Here is a 17,357-nt window from a genome sequence, read left to right on the forward strand (position 1 = left end):
TCGCTCTGCGCTGCTGGTAAACTCTGGATAACATGGTTAATGTTGAATTCCACCTCGTGGGCACGTCGCACAACAGTCGGTGAGCGGGCAGTTGGAGGCGGCGCTGCGCTGCCCTGAGAGTGGCAGCATCTATGCTGGACTTCCTGAAATGCGCACAGATGCGGCGCACCTTCGTGAGCAAATCAGACAGATTGGGGTATGTCTTGAGGAACCGCTGAACTATGAGATTTAACACATGGGCCAGGCATGGCACATGTGACAGTCTGCCGAGTTGCAGAGCCGCCACCAGGTTACGGCCGTTGTCACACACAACCATGCCTGGCTTCAGGTTCAGCGGTGCCAGCCACAGATCAGTCTGTGCCGTGATGCCCTGTAATAGTTCTTGGGCGGTGTGCCTTTTATCGCCTAGGCTGCTGTGCCTAGAGCTAGCGACTGATGGCGCCATGCCCACCGATGGTAGTTCGGAGGAGGAGGTGGAGGAGGGGTGGGAGGAGGAGCAGGCATAGTAGGCCTGAAAGACCTGGACCGAGGTAGGCCCCGCAATCCTCGGCGTCGGCAGTATATGACCAGCCGCAGGGTCAGACTTGGTCCCAGCCTCCACCAAGTTAACCCAATGTGCCGTCAGCGATATATAGTGGCCCTGCCCGGCAGCACTCGTCCACGTGTCCGTGGTCAGGTGGACCTTGTCAGAAACGGCGTTGGTCAGGGCACGGATGATGTTGTCTGACACGTGCTGGTGCAGGGCTGGGACGGCACATCGGGAAAAGTATTGGCGGCTGGGGACCGAATACCGAGGGGCGGCCGCCGTTATGAGGTTGCGAAAGGCCTCGGTCTCTAGCAGCCTATAGGGCAGCATCTCCAGGCTAAGCAATCTGGAGAAGTGGACGTTGAGGGCTTGGGCGTGTGGGTGGGTTGCACTATACTTCCTTTTGCGCTCCAGCATCTGGGGTATGGAGAGCTGAACGCTGGTGGATGCTGTGGAGGATCGTGGAGGCGACGATGGGGTTTTTGGGCCAGGGTCCTGGGCAGGGGGCTGACTATCAGCTGACACAGGGGAAGGAGCAGTGGTGTGCACGGCCGGAGGTGAACGGGGACATGGGTGGACTGCGTGGAAGACTGACTGGTGGACAAATTGCTCAAAGCATTGTCGGCAATCCACGACATCACCTGTTCGCACTGTTCTGGCCTCAACAGTGCTCTACCACGAGTCCCAGTAACTTCAGACATGAACCTAGGGAGTGTAGCTCTGCGGCGTTCCCCTGCTCCCTCATCAGCAGGTGGTGTCTCACCCCGCCCAGGACCACGGCCTCTGACCCCTGCAGTAGATGGACGCCCACGTCCCCGCCCTCGTCCTCTACCCCTAGCCCTCGGGTTAAACATTTTGAAAATGAAAGTTATAACTTTAATTTTTTTTAACTTTTTTTTTGTATTTTTTTTTTTGTTTTTTTTGTGTTTTTTAGTTTTTAAAACCAAACGATGCTATCCTATTGCTATGGCTATTTTCTAGCCAACTATGAAAGCACACTGCTATGCCAGATGAGATGACGCTGAGTTATGAAAAAATAAACGTAAAATAAAAAGTAAATGGCAGACTGTGCCTAATTTCAATCAAACCCCTAATAAATTGTCCCACTTCGGTCTTTGCGATGGATATGTGTGTCACTAAGCGCTAAACACAACGGTCGCAAGTCTCCCTGCAAATTCCTCACAATATGGTACTAGCTGCACTACTAGTGGCAGCAAGCCCAGCCACAAGCAAACAAAAAAAATTAAATATATAACGCTATTGTAGCCCTAACAAGGGCTGTTGGGTTCTTGTATACTCACTCCTGCCTAACAGTAAGCTAATAGAACACCCTAACGCTATCCCTGCAGCAGCAGCAACTCTCTCCCTAACGGCATCCAGACAGAGAATGATCCGAGCAGCGCGGGCAGCGGCTAGTCTATCCCAGGGTCACCTGATCTGGCCAGCCAACCACTGCTATCCACGTGTAAGGGTACCACGTCATGCTGGGTGGAGTGCAGAGTCTCCTGGCTTGTGATTGGCCTTGTTTCTGGCCGCCAAAAACCTAAACGGCGGGAGATGCCATTTTCTCGAGCTGGCGAAATACTCGTCCAAGCAACGAGCAGTTTCGAGTACTCTAATGCTGCAACGAGCATCAAGCTCGGACGAGTATGTTCGCTCATCTCTAGAGACGAGCACTCGAGCATTTTAGTGCTCGCTCATCTCTAGTGTTAATACAAAGACTTCTTTTTTATACTAGAAAATCCACAAGAAAAGGGAGTTCCAGTGATAAATGTATAAAAATCCTTAATTTATTAGTTCAAAAACATTACAAAAAGGTTAAAAACATGTACCCATTGAAAAAAAACACCTTTAAGAAAAGGATGACATTGTGTATGTGTGCAGCACCGGCACAACAGGATTTCTTTCTGTTAGAGTAAACCTTTTGTCAGGTAGAGAATTCTTGATTCAATTAATCTATTGGCCAACAAAGACATAGACAGCTCTTACTGTATCTGTGTACTATACTTCCCCTCAGTCCAGTTTAGCTACACAAAACCCATAGACTATTTTTATCCCAGGCCTTCAGCTTCCACAAATCAATCTGTAATATTAAACTATCCTCCTCCATTTTATGTACTTTACAGAGCTTAGTATCATCTGAAAATATTGAAACTCCACTGTGTAAACCCTCTATGAGTTCATAAATTAAACATATTAGAAGTGGGACCAGTACTGACTCCTGTGGTCTCCACTGGTAGCTTCAACCCAATCTGCCAATGAGCCATTAACGAAGACCCGCTGTTTTCTATCAATAAGGCATTTGCTAACCTGAATACACAGATTTTACCCCAAGTCCCAGCAGTTTCATTTTATATAATGACTAGAGATGAGCGAACACTAAAATGCTCGGGTACTCGTTATTCGAGACGAACTTTTCCCGATGCTCGAGTGCTCGTCTCGAATAACGAACCCCATTGAAGTCAATGGGAGACTCGAGCATTTTTCAAGGGGACCAAGGCTCTGCACAGGGAAGCTTGGCCAAACACCTGTGAACCTCAGAAAAGGATGGAAACACCACGGAAATGGACAGGAAACAGCAGGGGAAGCATGCATGGATGCCTCTGAGGCTGCTTAATCGCACCATTATGCCAAAATTATGGGCAACAGCATGGCCATGACAGAGTGACAGAATGAAGCTAGATAGCATCTAAAACATCCAATAATTGACCCTGACACTATAGGGGACGGCATGCAGAGGCAGCGGCAGCAGTGGCAGGCTAGAGAGTGGCATGGCAACATACCCTAAATGGACTCAGGCTTCAAACCAGTGGGTGGCAGAGAGGAACCAAAGGAGGTGAGCAAGAAGCGCTCAAATAATATCGGTACATGATAAAAGTTTGCCAGTATATTTTGTGGATTACACAGCAGGGTGGCGACAAAGTTAACATGGAAGCCATGAAAACAACCCAAAATTCTGCCTGACACAGCTCGTTTGATAAGGGGACCATGTATGGAGGCAGTGAACTAGTAGTAGATTAAAGGTGCTGCAGTTAAAACTATGTTAGTTGGATCTTGGCATGGAGCTGGCGCTCCGCTGCCAGGCGAGCTTTCGCCAATCCAAGCCCCTGTCTATAGGCTACTCCCCAAACAGCACTTCTAAGAACATTTTGTATAAGATCAAGTGTAGTAGCGTTCTTATAAGTTTAGGATATGGCGGGTGAGGGGAATGTAAACAGCTGCGCAAGAAGCGCTGAAATAATATCGGTTAATCATAAAAGTTTGCCAGTATATTTTGTGGATAACACAGCAGGGTGGCGACAAAGTTAACAACTTTGATGTGGAATCCATGAAAACAACCCAAATTTCTGCCTGACACACCTCGTTTGATAAGGGGAGGATGTATGGAGGCAGCTATATGGACGACTTTTGGAGGTAGCAATGGAGACAACGTGTGGAGGCTGCTATGGAGACAATTTAATTTGGATAGTGCCTGTATGTGGCAGTCCCAAAAAGTTTTCAAACCAGAGGAGCAGGTAGGTGTCCCTCCAGAAAAATGGAATAGATTGAGTGCCTGTATGTGGCAGTCCCAAAAATGTTTCAAACCAGAGGAGCAGGTAGGTGGCCCTCCAGTAAAATGGAATAGATTGAGTGCCTGTATGTGGCAGTCCCAAAAAGTTTTCAAACCAGAGGAGCAGGTAGGTGTCCCTCCAGAAAAATGGAATAGATTGAGTGCCTGTATGTGGCAGTCCCAAAAATGTTTCAAACCAGAGGAGCAGGTAGGTGGCCCTCCAGTAAAATGGAATAGATTGAGTGCCTGTATGTGGCAGTCCCAAAAAGTTTTCAAACCAGAGGAGCAGGTAGGTGTCCCTCCAGAAAAATGGAATAGATTGAGTGCCTGTATGTGGCAGTCCCAAAAATGTTTCAAACCAGAGGAGCAGGTAGGTGGCCCTCCAGTAAAATGGAATAGATTGAGTGCCTGTATGTGGCAGTCCCAAAAAGTTTACAAACCAGAGGAGCAGGTAGGTGTCCCTCCAGAAAAATGGAATAGATTGAGTGCCTGTATGTGGCAGTCCCAAAAATTTTTCAAACCAGAGGAGCAGGTAGGTGTCCCTCCAGAAAAATGGAATAGATTGAGTGCCTGTATGTGGCAGTCCCAAAAATGTTTCAAACCAGAGGAGCAGGTAGGTGGCCCTCCAGTAAAATGGAATAGATTGAGTGCCTGTATGTGGCAGTCCCAAAAAGTTTTCAAACCAGAGGAGCAGGTAGGTGTCCCTCCAGAAAAATGGAATAGATTGAGTGCCTGTATGTGGCCGTCCCAAAAATTTTTCAAACCAGAGGAGCAGGTAGGTGGCCCTCCAGTAAAATGGAATAGATTGAGTGCCTGTATGTGGCAGTCCCAAAAATTTTTTAAAACAGAGGACCGGGTAGGTGGCCCTCCAGAAAAATGGAATAGATTGAGTGCCTGTATGTGGCACTCACAAAAATTGTTTCAAACAGAGGACCGGGTAGGTGGCCCTCCAGAAAAATTAAATGCATAAAGTACTATAGCAAGAGCCAGTGGGCCCTGTCAAAAAATAGCCAGTTTCCTCTGCTTTACTGTACAAAGAGGAGGAGAAGGAGGAAAATGAGGAGGAGGAGGAGTGGACCAATTATTCAGGTTGAGCTTGCTTCACCTGGTGGAGATTGGAAATTCTGAGAAATCCAGCCTTTATTCATTTTAATAAGCGTCAGCCTGTCAGCGCTGTCAGTCGACAGGCGTGTACGCTTATCTGTGATGATGCCACCAGCTGCACTGAAAACCCGCTCGGACAAGACGCTAGCGGCAGGGCAGGCAAGAACCTCCAAGGCGTACAGCGCCAGTTCGTGCCACATGTCCAGCTTTGAAACCCAGTAGTTGTAGGGAGCTGTGTGATCATTTAGGACGATGGTATGGTCAGCTACGTACTCCCTCACCATCTTTCTGTAAAGATCAGCCCTACTCTGCCGAGACTGGGGACAGGTGACAGTGTCTTGCTGGGGTGACATAAAGCTGGCAAAAGCCTTGTAAAGCGTACCCTTGCCAGTGCTGGACAAGCTGCCTGCTCGCCTACTCTCCCTCGCTACTTGTCCCGCAGAACTACGCACTCTGCCGCTAGCGCTGTCAGAAGGGAAATACTGTTTCAGCTTGTGCACCAGGGCCTGCTGGTATTCATGCATTCTCACACTCCTTTCCTCTGCAGGGATGAGAGTGGAAAGATTTTGCTTGTACCGTGGGTCCAGGAGAGTGAATACCCAGTAATCGGTGCTGGAATAAATTCTTTGAACGCGAGGGTCACGGGATAGGCAGCCTAGCATGAAATCTGCCATATGCGCCAGAGTACCAACGCGTAAGAATTCACTCCCCTCACTGGCCTGACTGTCCATTTCCTCCTCCTCCAACTCCTCCAACTCCTCTTCTTCTGCCCATACACGCTGAACAGTGAAGGACTCAACAATGGTCCCCTCTTGTGTCTCGCCAACATTCTCCTCCTCCTCATCCTCCTCCACCTCCACCTCCTCCGATATGCGCTGAGAAACAGACCTGAGGGTGCTTTGGCTATCAACAAGGGAATCTTCTTCCCCCGTCTCTTGTGACGAGCGCAAAGCTTCCGACTTCATGCTGATCAGAGAGTTTTTCAACAGGCCAAGCAGCGGGATGGTGAGGCTGATGATGGCGGCATCGCCACTGACCATCTGTGTTGACTCCTCAAAGTTACTCAGCACCTGACAGATATCAGACATCCACGTCCACTCCTCATTGTAGACTTGAGGAAGCTGACTGACCTGACTACCACTTCTGGTGGAAGTTGACATCTGGCAGTCTACAATCGCTCTGCGCTGCTGGTAAACTCTGGATAACATGGTCAGTGTTGAATTCCACCTCGTGGGCACGTCGCACAACAGTCGGTGAGCGGGCAGTTGGAGGCGGCGCTGCGCTGCCCTGAGAGTGGCAGCATCTGGGCTGGACTTCCTGAAATGCGCACAGATGTGGCGCACCTTCGTGAGCAAATCAGACAGATTGGGGTATGTCTTGAGGAAACGCTGAACTATCAGATTTAACACATGGGCCAGGCATGGCACATGTGTCAGTCTGCCGAGTTGCAGAGCCGCCACCAGGTTACGGCCGTTGTCACACACAACCATGCCTGGCTTCAGGTTCAGCGGTGCCAGCCACAGATCAGTCTGCGCCGTGATGCCCTGTAATAGCTCTTGGGCGGTGTGCCTTTTGTCGCCTAGGCTCAGCAGTTTGAGCACCGCCTGCTGTCGCTTAGCGACGGCACTGCTGCTGTGCCTAGAACTACCGACTGATGGCGCCGTGCCCACGGATGGTAGTTCGGAGGAGGAGGTGGAGGAGGGGTGGGAGGAGGAGGAGGCATAGTAGGCCTGAAACACCTGGACCGAGGTAGGCCCCGCAATCCTCGGTGTTGGCAGTATATGACCAGCCCCAGGGTCAGACTCGGTCCCAGGTTCAGCACTCGTCCACGTGTCCGTGGTCAGGTGGACCTTGTCAGAAACGGCGTTGGTCAGGGCACGGGTGATGTTGTCTGACACGTGCTGGTGCAGGGCTGGGACGGCACATCGGGAAAAGTAGTGGCGGCTGGGGACCGAATACCGAGGGGCGGCCGCCGCCATGAGGTTGCGAAAGGCCTCGGTCTCTACTAGCCTATAGGGCAGCATCTCCAGGCTAAGCAATCTGGAGATGTGCACATTAAGGGCTTGGGCGTGCGGGTGGGTTGCACTATATTTGCGTTTCCGCTCCAGCGTCTGGGGTATGGAGAGCTGAACGCTGGTGGATGCTGTGGAGGATCGTGGAGGCGACGATGGGGTTTTTGTGGCAGGGTCCTGGGCAGGGGGCTGACTATCAGCTGACACAGGGGAAGGAGCAGTGGTGTGCACGGCCGGAGGTGAACGGGCTTGTTGCCACTGAGTGGGGTGTTTAGCATTCATATGCCTGCGCATACTGGTGGTAGTTAAGCTAGTAGTGGTGGAACCCCTGCTGAGCCTGGTTTGGCAAATGTTGCACACCACAGTCCGTCGGTCATCCGGTGTTTCCTTAAAGAACCTCCAGACTTCTGAAGATCTAGCCCTCGCCGCAAGAGCCCTCACCACGGGAGCTTCACTAGTTGACACATTTGGCGCTGATGCACCAGCTCTGGCCCTGCCTCTCCGTCTGGCCCCACCACTGCCTCTTCCAACCTGTTCTGGTCGAGGACTCTCCTCCGTCTCAGAAGCACTGTGTTCACCCGGCCTCTCAACCCAGCTTGGGTCTGTCACCTCATCATCCTCCGATCCCTCAGTCTGCTCCCCCCTCGGACTTCCTGCCCTGACAACAACTTCCCCACTGTCTGACAACCGTGTCTCCTCATCGTCGGACACCTCTTTACACACTTCCACTACGTCAAGAAGGTCATCATCACCCACAGACTGTGACTGGTGGAAAACCTGGGCATCGGAAAATTGCTCAGCAGCAACCGGACAAGTGGTTTGTGACTGTGGGAAGGGTCCAGAAAACAGTTCCTCAGAGTATGCCGGTTCAAATGCCAAATTTTCCTGGGAGGGGGCAGACTGGGGGGGAGGAGGCTGAGGTGCAGGAGCTGGAGAAGTGGCGATTTCGGTGACATGGGTGGACTGCGTGGAAGACTGACTGGTGGACAAATTGCTCGAAGCATTGTCAGCAATCCACGACATCACCTGTTCGCACTGTTCTGGCCTCAACAGTGCTCTACCACGGGTCCCAGTAACTTCAGACATGAACCTAGGGAGTGTAGCTCTGCGGCGTTCCCCTGCTCCCTCATAAGCAGGTGGTGTCTCACCCCGCCCAGGACCACGGCCTCTGACCCCTGCAGTAGTTGGACGCCCACGTCCCCGCCCTCGTCCTCTACCCCTAGCCCTCGGGTTAAACATTTTTAAAATGAGAGTTATAACTTTAATTTTTTTTTAACTTTTTTTTGTGTTTTTTGTTTTTTTTTGTGTTTTTTGTTTTTTTTTTGTTTTTTTTGTTTTTTTTTGTGTTTTTGAGTTTTTAAAACCAAACGATGCTATCCTATTGCTATGGCTATTTTCTAGCCAAGTATGAAAGCACACTACTATGCCAGATGAGATGACACTGAGTTATTAAACAAAATAAACGTAAAATAAAAAAGGACAAATGGCAGATTGTGCCTAATTGAAATCCAACCCCTACTAAATTTTCCCACTTCGGTCTTTGCAATGGATATGTGCGTCACTAAGCGCAAAACACAGCGGTCGCAAGTCTCACTACAAATTGCTCAGAATTGGCTAGTACATGCACTGCAGCAAGTACAGCCACCAGCAGATCAACCAGAAATCAAATATATAACGCTACTGTAGGCGTAAGCCGTTTGGATTCTCCTATGGCTATTTTCTAGCCAAGTATGAAAGCACACTACTATGCCAGATGAGATGACGCTGAGTTATTAAACAAAATAAACGTAAAATAAAAAAGGACAAATGGCAGACTGTGCCTAATTGAAATCCAACCCCTACTAAATTTTCCCACTTCGGTCTTTGCAATGGATATGTGCGTCACTAAGCGCAAAACACAGCGGTCGCAAGTCTCACTACAAATTGCTCAGAATTGGCTAGTACATGCACTGCAGCAAGTACAGCCACCAGCAGATCAACCGGAAATCAAATATATAACGCTACTGTAGGCGTAAGTAAGCTCTTTGTATTCTCCTATGGCTATTTTCTAGCCAAGTATGAAAGCACACTACTATGCCAGATGAGATGACGCTGAGTTATTAAACAAAATAAACGTAAAATAAAAAAGGACAAATGGCAGACTGTGTCTAATTGAAATCCAACCCCTACTAAATTTTCCCACTTCGGTCTTTGCAATGGATATGTGCGTCACTAAGCGCAAAACACAGCGGTCGCAAGTCTCACTACAAATTGCTCAGAATTGGCTAGTAGATGCACTGCAGCAAGTACAGCCACCAGCAGATCAACCAGAAATCAAATATATAACGCTACTGTAGGCGTAAGCCGTTTGGATTCTCCTATGGCTATTTTCTAGCCAAGTATGAAAGCACACTACTATGCCAGATGAGATGACGCTGAGTTATTAAACAAAATAAACGTAAAATAAAAAAGGAAAAATGGCAGACTGTGCCTAATTGAAATCCAACCCCTACTAAATTTTCCCACTTTGGTGTTTGAGGTGGATATGTGCGTCACTAAGCGCAAAACACAACGGTAGCAAGTCCCCCTGCTAATTCCTCACAAAATGGTACTAGATGCAAATAAAAAAAAAAAAAGTAGAACGTTATTGTAGCCCTAAGAAGGGCTGTTGGGTTCTTGGAGAATCACTCCTGCCTAACAGTAAGCTAATAGAACACCCTAACGCTTTCCCTGACCAGCAGCAGCTCTCTCCCTAGCGGCATCCAGACACAGAATGATCCGAGCAGCGCGGGCAGCGGCTAGTCTATCCCAGGGTCACCTGATCTGGCCAGCCAACCACTGCTATCGACGTGTAAGGGTACCACGTCATGCTGGGTGGAGTGCAGAGTCTCCTGGCTTGTGATTGGCTCTGTTTCTGGCCGCCAAAAAGCAAAACGGCGGGAGCTGCCATTTTCTCAAGCGGGCGAAGTATTCGTCCGAGCAACGAGCAGTTTCGAGTACGCTAATGCTCGACCGAGCATCAAGCTCGGACGAGCATGTTCGCTCATCTCTAATAATGACCTTTCTTGCCTAATTGTACCAGATGCCTTTGAAAATCCCAGATATACAACTTCACTGCCTCCCCAGGTCCAGTCTAGCTGTATTAACCCCTTTGCTTTGCAGCGTTTTTTCATTCATTTCTTTGCTCCCGATGTTCAAAAATCTTTATCTACATTTTTTCATGTACAGAGCTGAATGAGGGCTTATTTTCTGCGTAACAAATTTTACTTCTCAGTGACATTATTTATTATTCCAGGCCGTGTACAGGGGAGGTGGAAACAAATTCCAAATTTGGTGAAATTGGCGAAAAAATGCATTTGCGTCACTTTCTTGTAGGCTCATTTTTTATGACTTTCACTGTGTGCTCCAAATGATACATATACTTTTGTTCAGTTTCATCACAGTGATACCAAATTTATACAGGTTTTATTGTGTTTTAATATATTGCCAAAAATAAAAACAATTTGTATGGAAATAAAAACAATTCACCCTCTTCTGACGCTGGTCACTTTTTCATACTTTGATGTCCGGAGCTGGGGGAGGTGTCATTTTTTTGCAAGATGAGATGATGTTTTCCTCACTACCATCTTGAGGATTGTGCAACCTATTTTTTATAAAATTTTACATGTGATTTAAAATGATGTAAAAGTGGCGTTTTGTATATTTGGGTGCTATTTTACGTTATGTGGTTCACAAACGGGAATAACCGTTTTTTTATTATGAGAGATTTGGCATTTTGGGACGTGACAATACCTAACATTTTTGTGATTTTTACTGTTTATTTCGTTTTAATATCAGTTATAGGGAAATGGGGTGATTATAAGTTTATGGGGTTTTTTTAGTTTTCATAATTTTTATTACTTTTTTAATTTTTTTATAAAATATTTTTAAGACCCTCTTGGGTACTTTAACTCTAGACAGTCTGATCATTTTTACTACTGGACTGCACTATATGGCGATTTTATGCAGGATTCATTACAATGATCAACTGATAACTAATCACCAATCCACCAATGACATCACTGGGAGTGACGACCTCCACTAAGATATCAGTGTCCACATTCTGCTGTCTTTTAAATTGTGGGTATTAGCAGTGAGTGTTTGCTGTAATATGCAGCAAACCCCTCCGCTGTATGACAAGGGCTCACCTTGTGAGCCCTCTTCATACAGTATTAGCAGCTTTGCACCGCACTAAGGAGTTAATCGGTCACGGTTAGAGATGAGCGAGTATACTCATCCGAGCTTGATGCTCGTTTAAGTTTTAGAGTGCTCGGACGAGTATTTCCCCTGCTTGAGATCGAGCATTTAATTAAGAAAAGACAGTGAAGAACAGTGAAGAATACAATTAAAACAATGGACATAGTGAACACGGGATCATTTAAGTGAAGAACATTGCAGATGTTCCAAACATCTGCCAACTTAGCCGAAGACACGAGCGCTGAGCATCACGGAGTGGAGGCTGGATCACGCATGCAGGAGCGGAGGCTGAAGTGGAGTGGAGCAGGGGGCTGAAGCGGGCATGGAGGAGTGGAGCGGAGCTGGAGCAGGTATGGAGGAGCGGAGCGGGTATCACGGAGTGGGCATGGAGGAGCGGAGCGGGGGCTGGAGCGGGCATGAGGAGCATAGTGGGGCTGGAGTGGGCATGGAGGAGCGTAGCGGGGCTGGAGCGGGCATGGAGCAGGCATCACGGAGCGGGCATGGAGGAGCAGAGCGGGCATCAGGGAGCAGGCATGGAGGAGTGGAGCGGGGGCTGGAGCGGGCATGGAGGTGCGGGCATGGAGGGGCGGGCATCACGGAGCGGGCATGGAGGAGCGGAGCAGGCATCATGGAGCGGGCATCACGGAGCGGAGCTGGGACTGGAGCGAACCGGAGCGGGCATGGAGGAGAGGAGCGGGGGCTGAAGTGGAGGCTGGAGCGGAACGGGCTGGAGCAGGACCAACAGTCCGACCCAGTTAAGAACACATTGCAGATGTTCCGAACATCTGCCAACTTATCGGAAGACACGCGCGTGCTGAACGGTGTTCTTCACAATGGTATGTGAAGAACATTATGTGTGAAGAACACATTGCAGATGTATGGAAACATCTACAATGTATTCTTCACATACTATAGTGAAGAACAGTGTTCAGCACGCATGTCTTCGTATAAGTTAGCAGATGTACAGAACATCTGCAATGTGTTCTTCTTTAGTGTTCTTTCAATGTGTTCTTTCAGTGAAAATTGCTTGAGTCTCCCATTGACTTCAATGGGGCTCATTATACGATACGAGCACTCGAGCATTTTAATGCTTGCTCATCTCTAGTCACGGTTATAGGATTATGGTGTGAAGAAGTACATTTAATTTACTGGCCATGGACAAGACCCATTGTCCAGGAGAGCAGTGAGGGGGCAAAGGCCACATAAACTAATGCTACAAAGAAAGTCTTGTTAGAAACAGTCAAAAATTCATCACTTTTCTCAGCTTTACAATGATAATAAAAAAAAATTATTTTGATTAATTTATTTTATTTTTCTTTAATAATAATTGGACCTTGGGGAGAAGCTGTGGATTATTTCTACATAATTTTTGGGCACCTACACATGAGACTGAGGAGACACAGATAATAACCCCATAGAGGGAAGCTACAGGGTATATACAGGAGATCTGCAGTGCGGCCACTTAGAGTCTCTGCTTTGTCATTGAAGTTGCTGCATTTCATGTCATTTTACAGAATCTGATCAAATTGATAAATAATTTCTCCTCCAGGCGGTGATTTATCTCTTCTGAGATGAGGGACAGGAATAATGAGACCATGGACATTCCCCATGTAAGTACCGGCAGTAATGATTTTTAACCAAAATAAACAAATTGTTACTTATAACTTCATTTAAGTAAATGATAATTGTGATTTTATTGATGATTGTTACAAATTAAAGTCTAATCCATTCAGAAATGTGAGAGCAGAAGATAGAAGCAGATCCATGATTTATCCCCATAGGGAACTAGAAAATCATATAAGGAATATCACACGCTGTATACAGGAAGTTGTGCACATGTACTGAGGAGGTGTTTTCATTACAATTTTATAATTTCATAATTAATTAATTTTCAACGTCTGTGATGCCTCGATTATTACAATAGAAAATGGATCTCATATCACGATGATATAATCAGTCTTTGTATCATGTTTCATAGTAATACAGCGTCACAGTAGATAAGGTTGGAAAAGAAGAACATCTACTCCACCATATAAATCCTACAGTGTTGATCCAGACACTTTGATTACCGTATATACTTGTGTATAAGCCGAGTTTTTCAGTACAAAAAAAGTGCTGAAAAACCCCACCTTGGCTTATACGTGAGTCTATACAAAAATAGACTATCATAAACACCTTCTGACGCCCCCGATGCTTGGTGCGGCTCCCCGATGCTCCATGTGGCTCCCCGCGGCTCCTCTTCTTTCTTCTCTCTGCTGTATTAGCCGGCAGAGGCATGGCCATGTGCTCTGAGGCCCGGAACACACTATGATGCGGCAGTGTCGCCACTGATTACATCATAGTGTGCGCCGGCCGGCAGAGCACATGGCCATGCCTCTGCAGGCTAATACAGCAGAGAGAAGAAAGCATCGGGAGCATCAGGGAGCCACGCCAACCATCGGGGGTCGCCGGAAGGTGAGTATGTATAATAATAAAATATAGTATAATGAATGTTTCACAACCCAGAGATATACATCACTGTCACCTTTGAATCTGAAGATGTCTGACCTTTGACCTTTAGGATAGTTTGATATGATTAAGTACAGACCATCTTTCCCTAAATCGTCCCATTATATTTACCATATTTTTCCTGGTAAAGCGGCTTTGACTTTCTCTGTTAAAAGGAGAAGTTTGAACCAGAACTTTCCAACCCTCATGAAAAGCCTCTATATGTCGTAGTGTAACATTGTGTGATACTGAGCATGGTGGCCTCTCCATGCACATGCTGCCTCATCATTATATAAGAAATTTGGGAAATTTCCTTCCTTTAACCTTCAATTCAGATGACATTTTGATTCCTCCTTGATAAAGAAAATTATTCTATCATTGTCACCCCTTTAATAGTCTTTGTCTAAATCACCCCATCTATCATTGTATTCTAGTCTCACATTCTCCTAATAATCTTCTTGTGTCTCTTCTGCCCCATTCCGCTTCTTCTTGGTTATTTTTATACACTGGTGCCCCAAACTTTTGTGTAATGACCCCTGAGGAAGCCTGTTGGTACAGGCGAAATGCGTGGGGATTACTGCCCCCAGTGCCTAACACTGACGTCCTCTATCCAGGTAAACAGTGGCTATCCTAGCACCTTCTATATTAAATACCTACTATACCATATTCATGTAATTTATTGCATTGATGGTGCCTCATAGATGAATATTGCAGCCTGTTTACATGTATTGAATCGCTTATCATTGTGCACTGGGGTCAACGGTTTTTGTAGAGCACCTAGGGTGCTTTTTTAATTGCTTTTATTCTTTTTTGTATCTGTGAAATTAATAAAATTGTTATATTTACCTACTTATGGGCATCCGCTTTCCTTCAATATTGTCATATTATCCTTTGGATGTTCTACTTTACTCCTGACCCATACTTTCTGGGTAATTACATTTTTGTATAATATTCCATGTGTGGTCTGACCGATGATTAGTATGAAAGGAAATCTAAGTGGTTATCATGAGAATCGATTCCTCTCTTGTGCTGTCTATATGGTGTATCTGTATTACTACACAAGGATTCATGGAATAAGAAAGATATAGAAGTTATTAGAATTTATACTTTGACATTATCAATAGCAAAAGTCCATATTTTGATCCATAATTTGTATATGAGGTAATGAGATGACGACCTGCATTATAGTATAGAGCAGTGATGGAGAACCTTTTAGAGATCGAGTGCCCAAAGTGAGACTCAAAATCCACTAGCTTTTCCCAAAGTGCCAACACAGCAATTTAGGCAGTAACAAACTTATTGCTACCAGAATCTTTGAGCTCCAATCCGACACCTTTTCACTCTTTGGACAGGACCAAGCAGCACAGGATGGGTCACTTTACAATAGTAGGGCACTACTTGGACTACCTGAGACTGCAGGAAGATGCCATGTCTGGCAAACTCTGTGCCTGGGAGACAGCCAGTGTGCCAACCGAGATGCCTCCGAGTGCCATCTCTGGCCCCAGTGCCATAGGTTCGCCACCACTGGTATAGAGGAACTGACTCATTGTGGTGTCTCTTCTACTTTACTTTATTAATGAAATTATTTTTGCTTTCTTTACAAATCTTTTACTAACTATAGATGGACAATGGAACCGGTATCATGGACTTCATTCTTTTGGGTTTTCGGGGCAGCCCACAACGAAGAATTTTAATCTTTTGTCTGATTTTTGTAGTTTTCTGTTTCACAATATTTGGAAATCTCCTAATTGTCTTCCTTGTTTCTATCAACAAAAGTCTCCACACTCCCATGTACTTCTTCATCTCACAGCTGTCCATCAGTGACATCCTACTAACCTCAGATATTGCCCCCAACATGCTCCACATCCTACTGAATAATGGAGGGACCATTACTTACGTTGGTTGTATGGCCCAGTTTAATTTTTTCTGTGCTACAGAGGCATCTGAATGTCTTCTCCTCACAGTGATGTCCTATGACAGATATGTGGCCATCTGTAACCCCCTCCGCTACTCCTCCATCATGACAACTGCATATTGTGTGATATTGTCCGTCGGTTCCTGGTTGTTCAGTCTTTGCAATGGTTTGGCCAACACCTTAGCAGTATCGAGGCTGAAGTTCTGTGGGTCGAATGTCATTGACCATGTGTTCTGTGATCTTGTTCCCTTTGAAGAACTTGCCTGTTCCGATACATTTCCTATAAAGCTACAAATGTTTTTGCTAAGTATTCCAATCCTGTATATCCCTAGTACAATAATTGTCATTTCTTATGTGAAAATTATCCGAGCCATCCTACGGATCCCAACTAATATCAGTAGACGGAAAGCCTTCTCCACCTGTAGCTCCCATCTCACTGTGGTCTCCATATTCTACTGGACCATATTCAGTGTTTATATTCTTCCAACAAGAGGAAATTCAGATGTTAATAAGAGCCTCTCCCTGCTTTATACAGTATTCACTCCAATGATTAATCCCATTATATACAGTTTTAAAAATACAGATATTAAAAAAGCCGCACAGGACATTGTTGACAAAAAAATCTGATTGAGTTTAATCTCTTTGACTATGGATTGTTGAGAGTAAGGCCGATGCATCTTATGTGTGCTTGTTTTTCATTTTCTGGATTACTTAATCCATGAACTTTATGGAAAATATATCTGTGGTTCTCTTTATAGCAGCTGGAAACATAAATTATACATATATTTACCGAGGATCTCAGCCGCAGATCCCAAAACGTGCAACAATTGAGATGTAAATCCAGCTTTGTTCTAGAAATAGCTAAATTGTTATTGCTCACGTATAGAAAGGTCATACACAATGGGGATTATCAGTGGTTTTCCTGGGGGTTTTTTTGGCATAAAATAGTCTCAAAAACGTTTCATTGAGGTTTTTGGGACTTTCCACACAGGAATATTTCTGCCTCTTTATTGACCTGCCATAAACATAGAACGTCTGCCAGAGAAACAGCCTGCAGTGCCCTGCTGGTACGTGTGATGGAAGTTTTAATGCATTTTAAGACATTTTTAGGAAAATCCCAGACAGAAAGTAGACCATAAAAAAACATTTATTAAAGGGAGTAAGCCACTTTAATTAATCTGATGGACAACAGATTAATACAGGCGGTCCCCTACTTAAGAACACTCGACTTACATACGACCCCTAGTTACAAACGGACCACTGGATATTGGTAATTTATTGTACTTTAGTCCTAGGCTACAATAATCAGCTGTAACAGGTATCAGAGGCATCTGTAATGAAGCTTTAGTGTTAATACTGATTCTTATGACAACCCAACATTTTTAAAATCCAATTGTCACAGAGACCAAAAAAGTTCTGGCTGGGATTACAATGATAAAATATACAGTTCCGACTAACATACAAATTCAACTTAAGAACAAACCTACAGACTATATCTTGTATGTAACCCGGGGACTGCCTGTAATCTGATAAACAGACACAGAACTG

General features: G+C 45.8%; 1 protein-coding gene across 1 annotated transcript in view; it reads left to right on the forward strand.

Moving 5' to 3' along the window:
- Window positions 1-16,436, forward strand: part of LOC140128717 (olfactory receptor 5G9-like) — a 68,343-nt gene extending 51,907 nt beyond the window's left edge. The window contains exon 2 of the mRNA XM_072150414.1: window positions 15,610-16,436. Coding sequence (XP_072006515.1) covers window positions 15,610-16,436 — 827 coding nt within the window. The remainder of the gene's footprint in view (window positions 1-15,609) is intronic.
- The last annotated feature ends 921 nt before the right edge of the window (window positions 16,437-17,357 follow it).

This window comes from Engystomops pustulosus, chromosome 4 (genome assembly GCF_040894005.1).
Source record: "Engystomops pustulosus chromosome 4, aEngPut4.maternal, whole genome shotgun sequence".
Classification (NCBI taxonomy): Eukaryota; Metazoa; Chordata; class Amphibia; order Anura; family Leptodactylidae; genus Engystomops; species Engystomops pustulosus.